We start from the raw sequence: 18,555 nt of genomic DNA, 5'->3' as shown, positions 1-18,555 counted from the left end.
CTAAGATAAGCTAAATCTCATCCAAACTAGAAAGATGCATTTTTCATAAAGGAAAATAAAGAGAAATCTAAGTTTAATGAAAGAAATATTGAGGTTTTAATTTCAAGACCTCGGTAAATTATGATTTGTTGACAGTGGCAGATCTGCCGCCGTCACCCCTACCCTCATCTGCAGACCGAGCAGTGCCCGGGCAAAAAATGTGGCTGTCACCCTTTCTCATATTAGCAAACGTGCGGGGGAGCAAAGCGACCAAGCGGATATTAAATAATACAAGTTATACTAATTCACTATTGAGGTTTCCAATAAATAGTCAAATTGAACAATCATTTTCATTAGCGAAAAAAATCACTGAAAGATGATTCACACACTATTAATACTTTAATAGCGATATGATTATTGCTTACTGTTTTTGCTTATTTGAGAAAACAGTGTGTCTATATATAAAATGACGCATATAAAAACCTATCAATGGGGCTTATTAAAACAATAACGTGGAAGTCTAGAATATAAAGTCACCTCGATAACTCACCACGAACTACCATGTATGCCGGAATTGCGTTCGTATAAGTGACGCATAACAATACTAGCATTGAGATTACGCATTGGTATCAAGATGGCGATTTCATGACTTTCTTTGCAAAATGATGGGGGGGGGGGGACCACTTGCTCTTAGTTCACATATTTAACTTAGTAATTAAAATGAGGTTTATCTCTAATTGACCATTTTTTGAATGATGGAAAGTGAGTTGCAACGGAAGCAACCCGGAACCAGAAACTGGGTACGCAGAATTCTCATGGCAGATTATGGGGGGGGGGGGGGTATCCCTTTACTCCTCCTTTTCACCTCTCTCACTCGATGGAGTACATGAACCTGTTTATAATCATCAAGATGAATATGCAGAGCAGCTGGATAATCATTCATACTAGCTTTTAGTTGTCTACCAGTCCACATAAGTCATCACCGAAGCATTTTGGAGACCGATTACAAGATTACCAAAAGGAAAGAAAAATAGAAAGAACTTGATTTTATTTTGTAAGATTAATAGTATCGGTCTGGATATTAGGGACGATTGGATCATCATTTTTGTCTTCACTTCTCAGATTCTATGGTGATAAATATTTGTTTTTCCTTGTAGAAAAGGATAAAGTGACAATGAACATTTTGAGGTTCTTAACCACTTGTGCTCTTTGGTTAGGAATCTGCATTTTGGAATGCTCTTCAAGACAAGTATGGGGTAAGTTTCAAAGCTTGACATTTAAATTATTTCTCTTTTCAAAAGTGCATCTGGGTTAGTCCTAAGCCCCTCTTACATTTTGATCTGCGATCGTCATGCTGTGATCGTAAGTTGATAATATCCTGTTATTCGTGTGATCCACTTAGGATGACGTACGGTGATCGTACGATTTTTATACGGATTCACGATTATCGTAAGGCCCACTTTTTTTTTTATTTTAGGGCAGAGCCTTACAAGTCTAAAAAAAAATCATAGAGTCGTAGCCCTTTTCGCACTTTAATACATAATCGCGGGAACATCGTGCGATCTGCCCCAGGGAATCGCATATACGGGCTTCATACGTTAAGTAAAAAGGGCATCATTGTACGAACGCCCTACGATCAGAACAGGGATATCGTACAATCAGCACAAATACATCGTAGGATCTCTGTCGTGCCTCTGTATGGTTCTGTGTTTTTCCCTCTACGGTGTCTAACACAAGAAATCGTACGATAGTCTTAACAAGTGTAAACGCAGAATCCGAATTCCTTATCCACCTATACGACGCCACATATACACCGTAAACCAATCCATCTTGTGATGATCGTAAAAAGGGCATACAATGCCAACTGAAACCTATCTCACCCCTTTATGATCCCTCTCTCATTTTATCTTTGCATCAATTATATTTTCAAAACTTTTGCCATTTATGTTCATTACTTGCTGCTGCATAGCAGTGTACATGGAAACTATCGACGCGTCGGCAAGACAATGTCCGTCAATAAAAACAATAAAAACAACAACAACAACAACAACAACAACAAAAACGACGACAACAGACAGCTGGGAGGTCTTTGCCGAAAATTGGTGAGCCTGAACGATAGTTTCGTCCTAAGTTTCGGAGCTGACGAAAAATTGCAAAATTGCAAATATTCCGTTTGTCCAGAGTCTGGAACGAAACGAAACTGCTTTTTTGAGTCGCCACTTTTCGACAAAGCCATCTTGGTTTCTATTTTTCTTGAAAGAAATTTGTCAATATATTTTCTTTGTTCTTGAATCCGTCGTGTTTTATGGAGTGAAAACTCCAAAATGTATTGTCAGCACAGAACTTTAATGCCACCAGTCACACCAAAACCGATGGATGTTTTTTTTTATTGGAAATAACGTTATAGATTTGGTCGATCTGAGTAGGTTTCGCCGATGTGACCGTAGCATTGCTGTAAGACTTATGGGATTGCTTCATTATTACGCTCTATACTCGTATCTGGATATTTGGGAAAGCTATCCCGATCCCAACCCTGGCCGCCTGTTGGCTCCACTTTTTAGTGAGATTTGGAAAGAGGTGTCACGATTGGGAAAGACATTGCATCAATTCCTTCATGATTGCAGATCTTTAGGCATTCTTAAAAAAAATAAAGTCAAATTCAGGCAACCTCGTGTTGCAATCTTTTCGAGTTGGATTAATGAAAGTCAATTGTTCCAATATCCCGAGATTTTATCATGTTTCCCAATCTGAACAAAAGATGGCGCTATTCAGTATTGTTTGTATAATAATAGCCTCGATCTGACGTGAAATTCTATTATGAACGGATTAAAATTGCAAAGACATTATCTTATCACAACCCAGACTCCGGCGTTTTGGTCGGAGGAAGCCCAGTCGGAGGAAAGGTGGGAGAAGTGTACGTCTTGACAGAGTTACTCCGACCTTCCCCCGACAAAAACACTCACACATACACACACACAAAATCACATCTAATAATAAATTGTATATAGGAAGTTGTTGGAATTCTCTAAGTTATATATTCATATTATTACGTTTCATAATATATGTTCTTTTTGCAGAATCAACTTAAGAATGCAAGGAAATGTGACAAATTCAGTGATGAAGTTAGATGATGATGATGCAATCTTTTCTAAACCCCATATTCCTGTCTACTTTTGATAACAGTCATATGAGCCAAAATATCCTTCTGAGTCAAATGAATGAAATAAGAGTTTCGGTTGTTATTTTAACTTTTTTTATTCGTTAGTATTCTGTCATATATTTTTTTTCTCATCCAGTTGATTGATATAAACGGTTAATTACAGATCTTCCCACCTAAACTGCAAGACCCCACTTGTCACTTAAGTCTGCATTGTTTTTCATTTTTGATGGAGCCCCAAAAAGTACCCATAAATCATTATTTAGTGCTAAAAGAAGGTAATGATTGGATACACCAACCCAATGTTATATCATACACTAACTGGTGTTCCATCAATCCCATCAGATGATTCAGTAAATTATGATTTTTCAATCACAGATACATCGAAAGTTTCTGCACGAATTCCTTTTCATTTTTCTGGGGATTTTGTCATTAACATGAACAATATGAAACACAACGCGAATTAAAGTTCAGCATTTTGTTTTTAAATACGACCTTTTTAATGTTAGCCCATGAAGATATTCGTCATAGTTAGCCTAAGCCATTAAGGGGAATCGTTTTGAAACGAATACACGCTTGGGAGAGAAAAAATAGACAGACTTCGCACTCGCGACGCGGCCGCTCTGTACAACGCACCAATTTCTTTTAAATATGCAAGTCAAATCACAATGGAGAGCTGTTTGAGAGGCTTTTGTCGAAAGGTTGGTGGACCGGAACAGCTGCGTTGTCTCGTGATTCTGGACAACGACATTTTTGCAACTGTTCGTCCGGTCGAAATCTGTTGTCTCGGTCCACCAATTTTTGACAAAAGCCTCCCAGCTCTCCATTGTTATTTGACTTGGATTTCCAGGGGAATTGGAGCGTTGTAGAGGGCGGCTGGGTAGTAATAGCGAAAAATCTCTAATATGAAACATATCCACGAACGTGACCAGGGGGGTGTATCACGAAAGTTGTTAGCACTGACTAAATTGTCAGTGCTGACATCTTAAAGTGAAATCCTTGGTTTTTATTGGCTGAGAGGCACCGGCCTCTGACTTACTATGGTAACTGTTGGAAAAAGACAACTTGTCAGTGCTGACAACTTTCATGAAACGGTCCCCTGTTATTTCAAGCATTTAAAGCAATGGTTGCGTTTCCTCCCTCTCATGATTATCACCTTTCCCTGATCACACAGATGTGCGACTGTGGGGTAACCCCATGTCCCCTCCCAGGAGCGACGGTATAGTGGAGATATATCTCGGGAGCAAGGGCTGGTTCGGTACCTGCGACAAAGAATGGGGGATAAACGAAGCCATAGTCGTCTGCAGACAGCTGGGATTCCCGGGAGCCATCGGGGGATTCCCAAACGTGATGCAAGCTGGAGGTTCGCTTCTGCTCTCCCGCGAGTGGAGATGCTCTGGGAGTAAGTTGTGATTTCATTTTCTACTCTTTTGCGCAGTGTTCCTAATAATTATAAAAAAAGTGATACCGTTGCATTTATTCATGTCGTTCTCGAATGAAGTCCTGCTTAAAAGACAGTCACATTTTTAGAGATAATAACAATGGAAATTATTCATCATTAAACAAAACCAAACACACATAAACGCACAAGAATGTGATAAAGATATTGCAACTCAGGTTTTACTTGAAGATGCCAACATGAAACATTTCCATTTAAAATCGATAATGAGGGGGGGGGGTGCATATAATTACTTATAGAACTCTGGGTGTAAGTCCACAAGACGCTCATGCATGTATGCCTATTATCGTATTAAACTGCACTTCGGCCAGTGTCCAACGAAATATTAACATATTATTTGTTCATTAAGATATGTCTTGATTCCATGTTACGTGCTTTTGTCGTTATTTTTTTTCTCATCTCTTCTCCCGACCCATACAAATAAAGGAGGGGATCTTTAGTGTGCAGTTCCTCTCCGAACACAGCCAATGGCTCATTTTTGGGGTCTTAAAGCTTTCATTTTTTTATTCTCTGTTGCAGCCGAAAACGCTTTATATGATTGCATTAACTACCATCCTACATATCCTTGCTACCAGTTCGCAGGAGTCAAGTGTCACGGTAAGATAATAAAGTAGTGAACAACAACCATTTCGTCAACCACAAATATCCCAACCTTTATTCATCAACAATCTGCTTCGTCAACCACCGTCTCATCAGTCATTATATCGTCAAGCATAATCTTTTGATCCATCACATCGTCAACCATCATCTTATAAAAAATCTCGTCAATCACCATTCTACCAGAAATTATCTCATTAAGTATCATCTCACCAGTCAACATCTCATTAACAATCTCGTCAACCACCATCTGCTAACCATTATATCAATAATCATCTTGTCATCAACCATCATTCCGTTAGCCATCATTTTACGTACCGTCATCTGATCAACAATCTCGTCAACCACCATTCTGCCAACAATAGCCTGATTAATCATCAATCACCAACCATCATCTAATCAAGAATCTTGTATACCATCATTCTACCAACCGTCATCTCGTTAAGCATTCTCTCTTGATTCATCGTATCGTCAACCATCATTTTATTAACCATCATCTTATCTAAAATCTCGTCAACCACCATTCTGCCAGAAATTATCTCATTAAGTATAATTTCACCAGTCAACATCTCATTAACAATCTCGTCAACCACCATCTGCTAACCATTATATCAATAATATTCATCTCATCAACCGTCAATGCGTCAACCACTAATCATGTCAGCCAGCATCTCGATGACCATTATATCGTCAACCATCACCTCGTCAACCCTCATCTCGCCAACCGTCATTTTACTAACCATCATCTGATCAACAGTTTCGTCAACCACCATTCTGCCAACAATATCATCATATCACCAACCATCATCTAATCAAGAATCTTGTATAGTATCATTCTGCTAATCGTCATCTTATTAATCATTATCTCATCAAATTTTGACTCGTCAACCATTATCTCGTCATCACCTTCTGCCATCAATAGTCTAATTAATCATCATATCATCAACGATCATCTAATAAAGCATCCCGTCTACCATCATTATGCCAACCGTCACCTCAATCATCATCTCGACAGCCATCATCTCGTCAACCACTATCTAGTTAACCCTCATCTCAGAAACTGTTATCACATCAAAGATCATCTAATCACCATCATGTTGTCACCCATCATCTCGCCATCCACCATATCGTCAACCATCATAGCGTCAACATCACCTCTTTATCCATTATGTTGTCAACAATCTCTTCGACCAATATTTCGTCAACCATAATCTTTACATCTATTATCTTATCTACCATAAACTAGTCATCAATAACCTCTTCAACCATCCTCTCGTCAACCATCGTCCTGTCAACCATCATCTTGTCAACCATCACATCGCTAACCACTATATCGTCAACCATCATCACGTCAATCATTATCTCTTGATCCATCGTATCGTCAACCATCATTTTATCAACCATCATCTTATCTAAAATCTCGTCAACCACCATTCTGCCAGAAATTATCTCATTAAGTATCATCTCACTAGTCAACATCTCATTAACAATCTCGTCAACCACCATCTGCTAACCATTATATCAATAATCTTCATGTCATCGACCATCATCTCGTCTATCACTAAATCGTCAGCCATCATCTGGATAACCATTATCTCGTCAACCATCATTCCGTTAGCCATCATTTTACGTACCGTCATCTGATCAACAATCTCGTCAACCACCATTCGGCCAACAATAGCTTGATTAATCATCAATCACCAACCATCATCTAATCAAGAATCTTGTATACCATCATTCTACCAACCGTCATCTCGTTAAGCATTCTCTCTTGATTCATCGTATCGTCAACCATCATTTTATTAACCATCATCTTATCTAAAATCTCGTCAACCACCATTCTGCCAGAAATTATCTCATTAAGTATCATCTCACCAGTCAACATCTCATTAACAATTCGTCAACCACCATCTGCTAACCATTATATCAATAATCTTCATGTCATCGACCATCAATGCGTCAACTACTAATCATGTCAGCCAGCATCTCGATGACCATTATATCGTCAACCATCACCTCGTCAACCCTCATCTCGCCAACCGTCATTTTACTAACCATCATCTGATCAACAGTTTCGTCAACCACCATTCTGCCAACAATATCATCATATCACCAACCATCATATAATCAAGAATCTTGTATATTATCATTCTGCTAATCGTCATCTTATTAATCATTATCTCATCAAATTTTGACTCGTCAACCATTATCTCTTCATCACCTTCTGCCATCTATAGTCTCATTAATCATCATATCATCAACCATCATCTAATAAAGCATCCCGTCTACCATCATTTTGCCAACCGTCATCTCAATCATCATCTCGACAGCCATCATCTCGTCAACCACTATCTAGTTAACCCTCATCTCAGAAAATGTTATCACATCAAAGATCATCTCATCACCATCAGGTTGTCACCCATCATCTCGCCATCCACCATATCGTCAACCATCATAGCGTCAACATCACCTCTTTATCCATTATGTTGTCAACAATCTCTTCAACCAATATTTCGTCTACCATAATCTTTACATCCATTATTTTATCTACCATAAACTAGTCATCAATAACCTCTTCAACCATCCTCTCGTCAACCATCGTCCTGTCAACCATCATCTTGTCAACCATCACATCACTAACCACTTTATCGTCAACCATCATCACGTCAATCATTATCTCTTGATCCATCGTATCGTCAACCATCATTTTATTAACCATCATCTTATCAAAAATTTTGTCAACACCATTCTGCCAGAAATTATCTCATTAAGTATCATCTCACCAGTCAACATCTCATTAACAATCTCGTCAACCACCATCCTGCTAACCATTATATCAATAATCTTCATGTCATCGACCATCATCTCGTCTATCACTAAATCGTCAGCCATCATCTGGATAACCATTATCTCGTCAACCATCATTCCGTTAGCCATCATTTCACTTACCGTCATCTGATCAACAATCTCGTCAACCACCATTCTGCCAACAATAGCCTGATTAATCATCATATCACCAACCATCATCTAATCAAGAATCTTGTATACCATCATTCTGCCAACCGTCATCTCGTTAAGCATTCTCTCATCAACCATCATCTCGTCAACCACTTTGTCGTAAACCGCCACCTCCTCAACCACTATCTCGTCAACCATCATGTTATTACCATCATCTCCCATCAATCCCTATGTCGCCAACCATCATCTCGTCAACCACTATGTCGTCAACACCAATCTTCCAACAGTCATCTCGTCAACCATCATCTTGGCAACTAAGATTACATTAAACTTCATCTTGTCAACTTTCTCGTCACCCACCATTCTGCCAACAATCGTCTAATTAATCACCATATCATCAACCATCATCTAGTCAAGCATCTCGTCTATCATCATTTTGCCAACCGTCGTCTCAATAATCATCTCATCAACCTTCGACTCGTCAACCGTCTCTTTAATAATGTCGTCAACCACAATCGCATCATCTCATCATTCACAATCCTGTCAACCATCATCTCGTCAACCACTATCTCGTCAACCGCTAAGCCGTCAACTACTATCTCGTCAAACACTATCTCGTCAGCCACTATCTCGTCAACCATCATCTCGTCAACCACTGTCTTGTCAACCACCATTCCGCCAACAATCGTTTCATCAAGCATCCTATCATCACCCATCATATAAAAAAGCATTTTGTCTACCATTTTTCTGCCCATCGTCATCTCAATCATCATCTCGTCAACCATCAACTCGTCAACAATCATCTCCTTAACCATAAACTCGTCAACCACTCACTCGCCAACCATCATCTCGTCAACCATCATGTCGTTATCCATCATCTTGTAAACCAACATTAATTTTATCTCATCAATGATTTCGTCAACCACAATTTTTCAAAGTATCGTCTCATTAATCATCATATTACCAACTTCATCTAATCAAACATCTCATTAACCATCATCCTATCAACCATCGTCTCGTAAACCATTTTCTCGTCAAACAAATATGTCTTTAACCATCATCCCGTCTTGTCAACAGTAGTCTCGTCAGCCATTATCTCGTCAACTACTGTCCAGTTGACCATAATTTCACAAACCGTTATCTCATCTACCATCACCTCATCACCATCAAGTCGTCAACCATCATTTCGTCAACCTTAATATCGTCAACCGTCATCACGTCATCCAGCATATCGTCAACCATCATATCGTCAAACGTCACCACATCAACCACCACCTCTTCTTCCATTATGTTGCCAACCATCTCTTCGTCATCCATTATCTTATCATCCTTAATCTTATCAACCTGTATGTTGTCAACAATAATCCCAACAACCATCATCTTTTCAAACATCATGTCGTCAACCACCATCTCGTCAACTGATATTTTTCCAAGCCTAACTTCATCAACCAGTAACTCATCTCGTCACCCCCGATCTTATCTCCCTTCATCTCGTCAACCATCAAGTCATCAACCATCTCCTCGTCCACCATTATCTAATCCATTCATTCATCATCGTCTCAGTCATTTCTCGTCAACCATCATTTCGTTCACCATCATTGTAATAACTTTAAAATATTTTTAAATTGCCCGTCTATCTCACCTTACTGAACCCATACATGCAAAATGGAGACATTTCCCCTCAAAATTCGAAATTCTCATTTGTTTTGCTAGAAGGGTAAAATGAAGTCTACCAGTATAAACCACAATGAATTGTAATTTATATATATATTTATTTTTATTATCACCTCGGTGAAATAATTTGAAATCAACATTTATTTGTCTAAGATGAGTTTTAGGCTATACCAATTTCCTGAACCCAGTATAAGTAATCAAGTACATTTTCCCTTTTTTCAATATGCAGTGATACTTTTTTGCCGCTTGCTCTTTTTCTATGGTATGTAACCCTAACCATATGTTGATGCGATTTGTTTTTATTTCATTGAAGAACCGGGCTACCTCGGATGTTTCCAAGATACGTTTGGAGCCCTGACCTCGACACTCGTCGACAACGTCATCGTAGAACCCGACATGACAGTGGACCGATGTCGCCAGTTCTGTATGTTCCGTCATTACCGATTATATGGTCTGAAAAATGGAAACGTGAGTTTCGAGTTCACACACTTTCCTTGTTTGGACTGATGTTTAAGATAGTTAAGCATAGACGCAAACTATTTCTAAAAACCTTTGGAAAGACATGTGTAGGGGGTGGGGTGGGTCATCATGATCATGAATCATTATCCCGGTCTTTTTTCGTTGGTTGTTTATTCATTTCACCCTGTGTCTCTTAGAATACTGATTAGCTTACCGCTTAGGTATAACATTATTATCCTCCTGCTTTAATAAGCTACTTTCCTCTATGGCCATTCATATCATATATCATTACCAAGAGATCGGTTTTCGCAACAATGCAAGCTATACGTTCGAATATGGATTATGTCAGAATGAACTGATCTTGAACATTCATAACTCGGTAAATTACCGGTCTGGTCTGTACATGCATAGTGGATGTGATTATTACCCATTGTATAAAGTTTTTATTTAAGGGGAAACATGTGGATCCCTTTATTCATAAGTCAATTTTATTTTAATTCTTCTTCCGTCCAGTTTCTTGAAATGAAATTCCTTTTTGGGTTTCACAAGCATCTATTAAGTTTTTATATTGCCATTCGTGAATAAAAATGAATATAACGTGTGGAATGCAGGAGAAAATAAAATGAGGTTATTTGGGCAATTGAAAAAAAATACCAGGATCTTTGTGTACAATTTTATCACTAAATTAAGATCAATCCCATTTTCTTTGACATATTATAGGAGTGTTATTGTGGTTTAGTAGAATCCGAGATTGGAGACCATACCAAGCTTTCTGACGCGCAGTGCCAGACACCGTGTCCCGGTGATTTCGGGCAGGTCTGTGGAGGAAACCGAACGGACACGGACAAACTCTCCGTCTTCGATGGTAAATTCATGAAATATGTTGCAACGGTCCATGACATTTGCTCCGGCGACAATCAGTCCACACTATATTGGAATGACCAACGTTAACCCTGGATATAACACTATACCCCATCCTAAACCTAACCCTGAACATAACAGAAAACCCCATTGCAACCCTTATCCTATATCTTAGACGATGTATCATGATAGCCCGGAGCAATTGTCGCCGGAGCAAGTGTCGTGTCACCCGTTGGAATAGTGGGCGAAGTAGGGTTATGGATATGAACATTGAATGAGGAAAATAAATTACCTGAATGCAATTTTATGTTTATAACGATCTCTTCAAAATCACAACAACAACAGTTTGAATTTGCCAATAATAGTTTCTGTACTCACGAGAAACAACGTCGCTCTTGAACCTGTAATGCTGTTTAATGACAACAAACACAATCCTTTCATTCGCCTATGATTTATCTTTAATATGAATGTTTCATGAAACATCTTGTCGGTGTTTTTCACAGGCTAATTTATTCTGGGCCAATCAGATACAAGGATTTTAGTAGCTTATAGCAGTTATCAGTGAAAATCAGCGACTTTTTGTTTCATGAGATATTCACCATGTTCACAGATGTACAGCTCTCAAGGATAATATAGTTACTCGACGCGTAGATTTTTTTAATTCAGTGGAGCCCTCCCCCTTTTTGCCGGGGACATATGGCTATCGTCGGCCCTTTGATTTCCTAACTAAAAAAACAGTCATATCTCTTAGCAGTCAGGTAATCTGACCACTTTTTGTCCTTGTTTAGTGAACATGGGAGAATGCGAAAACCCAGGAACCCCGGAGAACGGTGTCCAGCTCGAATCTCGCTTCATGTTTGGAGACATCGTAAGGTTTGCATGCATGCCCGGTTACGAGCTTCTCGGGATAGACGCCATTCAATGTGTTCTCGCCCCCGGAGGACCCGGCATGGGGGTCATGTGGAGTACCCCTCTTCCTTACTGTGCCCGTAAGTAAATCTCGTTGGCCACGTTGCTTGAAATATACTATCTACTGGAAATTTACTGGGAATTCCCATTGCATAGTGACCTCATCGTCAAATGGATTTTATACAACGGGACACTGGTGAGGCAGCAAAGGGGAAGGGGGGGGGGGTATTTGATCTTTGGATGTGCATTCATGGCAATATTTGGCTTTTTATCGGAGGGGGGGGGGGGGGAGGAAATTGCAAAAGCGTATCAATCAATTCTAATGAGCAATCACAATTTTGATCAGCTTATCAGAGATAATCTATACCATTTTCACTACCCTTACTTGAAAAAAAAAGAAGAGAAAAAAGAAAAAAGAAGAAAAAAAGGATATTTGAATCATATTTGTCTTAAGTACAAATTATTGTTATGTGTATCTATTTTTTGAGGGGAGGGGGTGCTAACGCTGTGTCATATAAATGTTTTATAGGCTCTACATGTATCTTACAAGCCTGGCTCGTTGTATTTCTTTGACTATTATCGTCTTTATTGTTATTATCCTCATTTGCCATGGAGGTTGAATCCATTCATTCCTCCGTCATGTCTGAAAAGTCGTCCGCGGAAATATACTCATGCTTTGTAACGACCTGAAAACTAAATATTATTTTTTACAGTAATCAAAATGACCAGCCCGCCTGCACCAACCACCGAACCAACCACCACAAAAATGACTACTACACCCACTACAACGATGAGAGAAACGACTACGACAATGAAAACCACGACAACGCAAGAACCTGTGAAAACGACGTCGCCAACGACGACGGAACGAAGAACCACTGCGCGTGAAACGACCACCGCAGAAAGCAGCAAGATGATGCTGACGGAAGAGCGAACGACCACGGAGGAAATCAGGGTTCCAGTTGTCACGACACCGAAGACGACGATGCCCTCTGATGAACCGTCATCGTCGACATCGGAATCTATGACCAAGAGAATGACTTCAGAAAGGCAGTCGACCGAAGAAATGACGTCTGATGAGAGCACAAAGACGACAATGGCAGTGGAAGAGAGAGTTAATGACGTTACGAATTATACCGATTACATTACAAAACCAACAACAGGTAAGTCTTTATTATTATTATCATTATGATGATGATGATTATTATTATTATTATTACAAGTATATAATAAATGTATCGTAGATTCATTGTAAATAAGGCGATACCCCAAAGGGGCACCGATATTCTACATAATGATGTTTTACGAACTTTTGTTCAAAACAGCCAACAAGGGTTAAATATTCTTGGCCGTCTCATTAAATTATTACTGCCCAGCAACTGCGTCACATTTTTACGATAATAAATCTTAAGTTGAATATTTACCCCATATATCGCAGTTTGTCATCTTTTTTCGTACAACCTGACGTATAAGAAAAGCTATGCTGGCCTTTTAATACGATATGTGGACTTTAATAGGAGCAAGAAGAATGGTTTTAGAGAGGTCGAGAATAACCTAACGCCACCACGATGTGAACCGACGCTGGCGCGTCACCACTACACTGGCAACGGTGACCGTAGAAGATACCGTTCAGACTTTTTTTTTTTTTATGACAGCAGGCTGCAACTCTATGTAGCCGAGAAAGATGGAATAGAATTGGACAACTGGTTCGTAGGGGGGGGGGGGGGGGACGTGTGGCAACTTTGGAACTGGTGAATAATACTTACCTCATGGGTTTAGTCTGAATTATTATACTTAATTCTTTTTCCCATCTCTGCATATTTTCTTTCTTTTGGTTTCTCAGCTCCAGGAAACAAAACGGGGGACAATGACGCAGGCGCACAAAAAGCGTTCAGTAAGTATTACTCTAAATTCCAATGGTTCAGTTTGAGGGAAGGGTGTCGAGAGGGAGATAGACGATATTTGAGTTCAGCTATGTTTTAATATTAGAGAAATACTTCTAAATAAAACATAGAACAGATGCAATGTGGAATTATTAGTTGATAAATCAATATGGAATGATTTGAACAATACCATTAACAAGTAGTCTAATTTTGTATTACTGTATTTCACATAATTCTGGATGCATCTTGTTTTAAAACGCTCCGAGTCTAAACCTTTTCATCATGGTTATCATTAAAATTTACAGTCGACTGCACATCTGGGGGCCGTAACAAAAAGATTAGCAAATCATCGCATAATAACATTCCTAAACGGTTGATGGCACTGACTACAATAATTATGTGCAATTAATCGTGGAAATCTAGCGTACGATTAATCGCTATGACCCAGGTCTAGTTTCCACTAATTTCTGCTGATAATTCTGCATTTTGGCAAAGGAAAAGGTGATTCATAAACAGTTTATCTAATCATGATGCGAATCATGCCGAATGGTTAGTAGATGAAGTTGTGGTTGTTGATGAACTAAGAGAAAAACAAAGCTAGTTTGGACCAAGTGGCAATTTACGTATTGACAGTCCACGAAATATCATCTTTGCTGATATATGAGTAATAATAATGATGATAATAGTATTAATAATAGTATAAATAATACTAATAATACTACTACTACTACTACTAATACTACTACTACTACTACTACTACTACTACTACTACTACTACTACTACTACTACTACTACTACTACTACTACTACTACTTCTACTACTACTACTACTACTACTACTACTACTACAACTACTACTACTACTACTACTACTACTACTACTACTACTACTACTACTACTAATAATAATAATAAGAAGAAGAATGACAAAGATGATAATAATAGTAATACTAATGATAACAATAATAATAATAACGATATTAATAATAATAAGAATAATAAGATAATAATGATGATAATAATAATAATAATAATAATATTAGTAATATTAATATTAATAATAATATTAATATAGGGGTAATATACGAACGCCTTGAGCACCTAGCAAGGTGGATACGTGCTCTTTACAAATCCTATATTATTCTATTATCATTATTAATCAAACAAAGCATCCTAATTGAAAAAAAAACTGGCTATTGTTTTTCTTATTCTTCATAGATTTATTCACAATGATCAGAGAACATTCCATTCTCATCGCTCTCGGAGGAACTTTCTTAATTTTGTTAATTCCGATCATCGTCATAGTCATTTTCAAGAAGGCCTGCAGGAGAAAGTAAGTGATATCGATTCCGTTACGAATAAGAGTAAGAGTTGCAACACAAAACAACCTAAAAAGATCAAACGCAATTGCAACTGGCTTACTCTTTAGAAAAAATACATAACTTAAATTCATATTTCAATTTCGTAGAAACAGGATCGTTAACCCCCCCCCCAAAAAAAAGGTATATTTTCTTGGCATCAGCAATTATTCTTTTTATAAAACAGAATTCGATTAATTATTATTAAGAGTTAAACTATTGATATGGAGGAACACGAATAAGCACCCTCCTTACATACATCGACCTATATACACTGGCTAAAACGGATGTGGAATTTACAGCTATATTTCCATTATTTCTGTAAACATCAGCCGTACGTCTGATGAAAATGAAAGAAAAAATGAAAATTCATATTTTATTGTTCGAAATGAAATCTGAAAGAGAAGTACTCCGAAATTTCTTTTTGCCCAATTGATCGTGGACCCGGCACAGCAATTGTGCACCGACATTTCGACGTAGCTCTATAGGCCTATCCCTTGAATTGTTGATCGCCATAAAATGGTAGCAGCAGCTCCCATCTTTGGCGGACGCTCTGCCAACTGAGCCAACACACTGGTCTGATGCGGCGAGACTACTGCGTACACCCACTGTTTGTAGTCTCGCCTCATCAGACTCATCGATTACGTTTTGTGGTTCCTGAATCAGATTCCTAACAGCAACAATCGCTGCATCCGCGTAGCTTATACATGTTATATATGCCAACATCATTTTTTGAGTATAATCCGAAGTCTCTCCTTTCGAATTCATCATTGCAGAAAGTCTCCTTCCAAGATCCAGATCGAACGGAACATGGAATATCAGCTCGGCAGTGAAACCACCGGGTTTACGTACGAACCCCAGCCGCAATCCCGACCTCGGTACCAGTCGTTTAGGAGAGGCTTCAAGCGGTTTTCGAAACGGCCCTGGTCCGACCGGGAGGAAGACAGCAGTGACGAGGAACTGTAAAAGCAAAAGAAGTCTTTCTTTCTAAACAAGACTTGCAATAAAACTAATAATTTTCTCCCGAGAACTGCGTGTAATGATGATCATGATAACGGCTTGCTTTCGACGTCATCGATTTAAAGGAGCCACTTCAAGTCCTCAATTACTCATTTTTGTCCAAGCTCCCTACCCAAAATGTATCATTTTCAGCACTGTAGTCTTGTAATATAAACCAACCTGAGTGGTAGGCCACTATTCATACCGCTAAGATTTTGTTACCAAGTAGCTATAAAGAATGTTACCTAGATAAATTTTAGTTTCTAGGCTAATTTATTATCTGAATTATCAATAATAATCTGAAATGTACATTTTTAGACTAGCTGTTTAAGCACCAGTCAATTTATCCCACATAATTAATGGAGACTTACTGATTTACTTGTAAAGTTACATGTACTCTATATCGTCCATCTACAGAGAAGTATGTATTAAAACTGAGACGAGTGTCTCCATGGCTGCGGTTTGACTGAAGTGGGAACATTGTCCTACATAATTAGATTGGATAACCATGATAACTAGCACTTTTGTGTCAATTGACCTTTTCACGCTCTTCAATCAGCGGTGTTGAAGAATTATCCAAGCTAGAACCTGGTCTCCTATTCATAACATAAAATAATGAACATGTTCTGAAGTTAAGTGTACTTTTACGAAAGACTGGTGAATGATTCATGAGGACATTTTCCCCCTATTTTAATAGAAATTTAAGTGTTTTTCTTATAGCCCTTATCAGACCTGAAGTTTCTTAAAAATTACCACTGATCTCATTGCTACAATTATAACTGCAAGGTAAGAACGTTGGATTTCAAGAGTAGTTGACAGAGCTGATGCAATTGGTGGTAATAAAAATGACAGAGGATCTTATTTTAGCGCCCAAGAGAGGGGCAACAGTCGCTCGAAAAGTCTCGCGTAACTTGATGAAACACCTGACAGTAGAATACCCGTCTTAGATCTTTGGAGTCATGGTGAAGGTGATGATGTCAGTATTCAGCATTTGGTTGTGCAAGAAAAAAATGTAATGCGAATATTTCGGATTGTAGATATATACAAATAATTGCAAATCTATATCGTTTTCGTCTAATTATATGTTAAATGAAAATCCCTGCTATTAATTGGCCTGTGTACCAAACGAACTATACAGTCATTGTAATTACCATTTCACACAAGTAGATTGTTACGTCTTGTAAAAATAATGCACATACTGTCCAGAAATGTTTATACAAATTGTTCTAAATATATTATTTCAGTGCAATGACCACGGCCTCCCTCTCTTTTTTTAAGGGGGGGGGGGGTTAGAATTAGGTGCTTGGCATCTTATGCTGTTTTACAAACGATTAGTAGGCCTATAAAATAGTATCATATAGTAAATTATTATGTATAGTATGTATGGAATCCCGTGTAACATATTTGATAAAATGTTATGTAACCTTGTATTACAATGATTTGTGTCATGGATGTTTTTTTTGAAGTCATTCCATGACCTCTTACTTTTATACGTGCCACTAGTCTTTGTCCTCTTTCCCATTTCTACATCATCACCCTTTTATCATCATCATCGTCATCATCGTCATCATCATCATCATCATCATCATCATCATCATTATCATCATCATAAATCATCGATTATCATCCTTGTTATTATCTTCTTATCCCCCTCCACCTCATTCTTCTTCTTTTTTTTTCTTCTTCTTTTTCTTTTTCTTCTTCTTATATTTCTTCTATTCTTTTCTTCTTCTTCTTCTTCCTTTTTCTGCTACTTTCTTCTCCTTCTACCATGTATTCTCCTAAATCTCCTACATACTGTTATTCTTGTCATTGATCAACATCACAGTCATTCTTTTTTTTCCCATTTCCTTCCTCTTCTCTCCCAATTCTCATTCGTTTTCTTGCAGTTGTGCTTGCTATTTCTTTTCCGATTTTCTTCGTGTTCTTCGACTTTTTAATTATTATTTTAATTGTTGATATTGATGTTATTTTATTTTTATTTACCAATATAAAAACAATGCATATAAAATTACAACATAATATGATACATGATAAAATAACATTGGATGGATCGTCCTACTCAGCTGAGACATTACAACACAACTGTTCGGCCGAGGGGTCCAGCTATATTAAATAAACAAGATGAAATTCCAATCGCTGATGTGGTTTACGGTACACCATGTGAAGTGTTGTAGAAACAGTGGATAGGAGAAGAGAAGAAATGGATAGGCGAGAAAGTGGAGATTTGAGAGTAGAGTATTCTTTCTTGAAAGTAGTC

The 18,555-nt window shown here is 38.2% G+C and overlaps 1 protein-coding gene across 1 annotated transcript; it reads left to right on the top strand.

Moving 5' to 3' along the window:
* Positions 1 to 676: 676 nt before the first annotated feature.
* On the top strand, positions 677 to 18,431 carry LOC129280078 (uncharacterized). Its single transcript, XM_064111831.1, has 10 exons — positions 677 to 1,235; positions 4,311 to 4,538; positions 5,115 to 5,192; positions 10,138 to 10,292; positions 11,004 to 11,148; positions 11,933 to 12,133; positions 12,767 to 13,216; positions 13,897 to 13,947; positions 15,157 to 15,271; positions 16,073 to 18,431. The coding sequence occupies exons 1-10, from the start codon at positions 1,154 to 1,156 to the stop codon at positions 16,260 to 16,262; spliced, it is 1,695 nt and encodes a 564-aa protein (XP_063967901.1). The 5' UTR covers positions 677 to 1,153; the 3' UTR covers positions 16,263 to 18,431.
* Positions 18,432 to 18,555: the final 124 nt, after the last annotated feature.

This window comes from Lytechinus pictus, chromosome 17, assembly GCF_037042905.1.
Source record: "Lytechinus pictus isolate F3 Inbred chromosome 17, Lp3.0, whole genome shotgun sequence".
NCBI lineage: Eukaryota > Metazoa > Echinodermata > Echinoidea > Temnopleuroida > Toxopneustidae > Lytechinus > Lytechinus pictus.
Note: the sequence above shows the minus strand (reverse complement) of the source record. Positions and strands in the feature narration are given on the sequence as shown.

What these genes read in the sequence shown, in the direction of transcription:
- LOC129280078 (XM_064111831.1), top strand. Translation starts at nt 1,154, where the DNA reads ATGAACATTTTGAGGTTCTTAACCACTTGTGCTCTTTGGTTAGGAATC. An exon ending in CTCTTCAAGACAAGTATGGG is followed by an intron (nt 1,236 to 4,310) that starts GTAAGTTTCAAA and finishes CTGATCACACAG; the next exon opens with ATGTGCGACTGTGGGGTAAC. An exon ending in ATGGTCTGAAAAATGGAAAC is followed by an intron (nt 10,293 to 11,003) that starts GTGAGTTTCGAG and finishes GACATATTATAG; the next exon opens with GAGTGTTATTGTGGTTTAGT.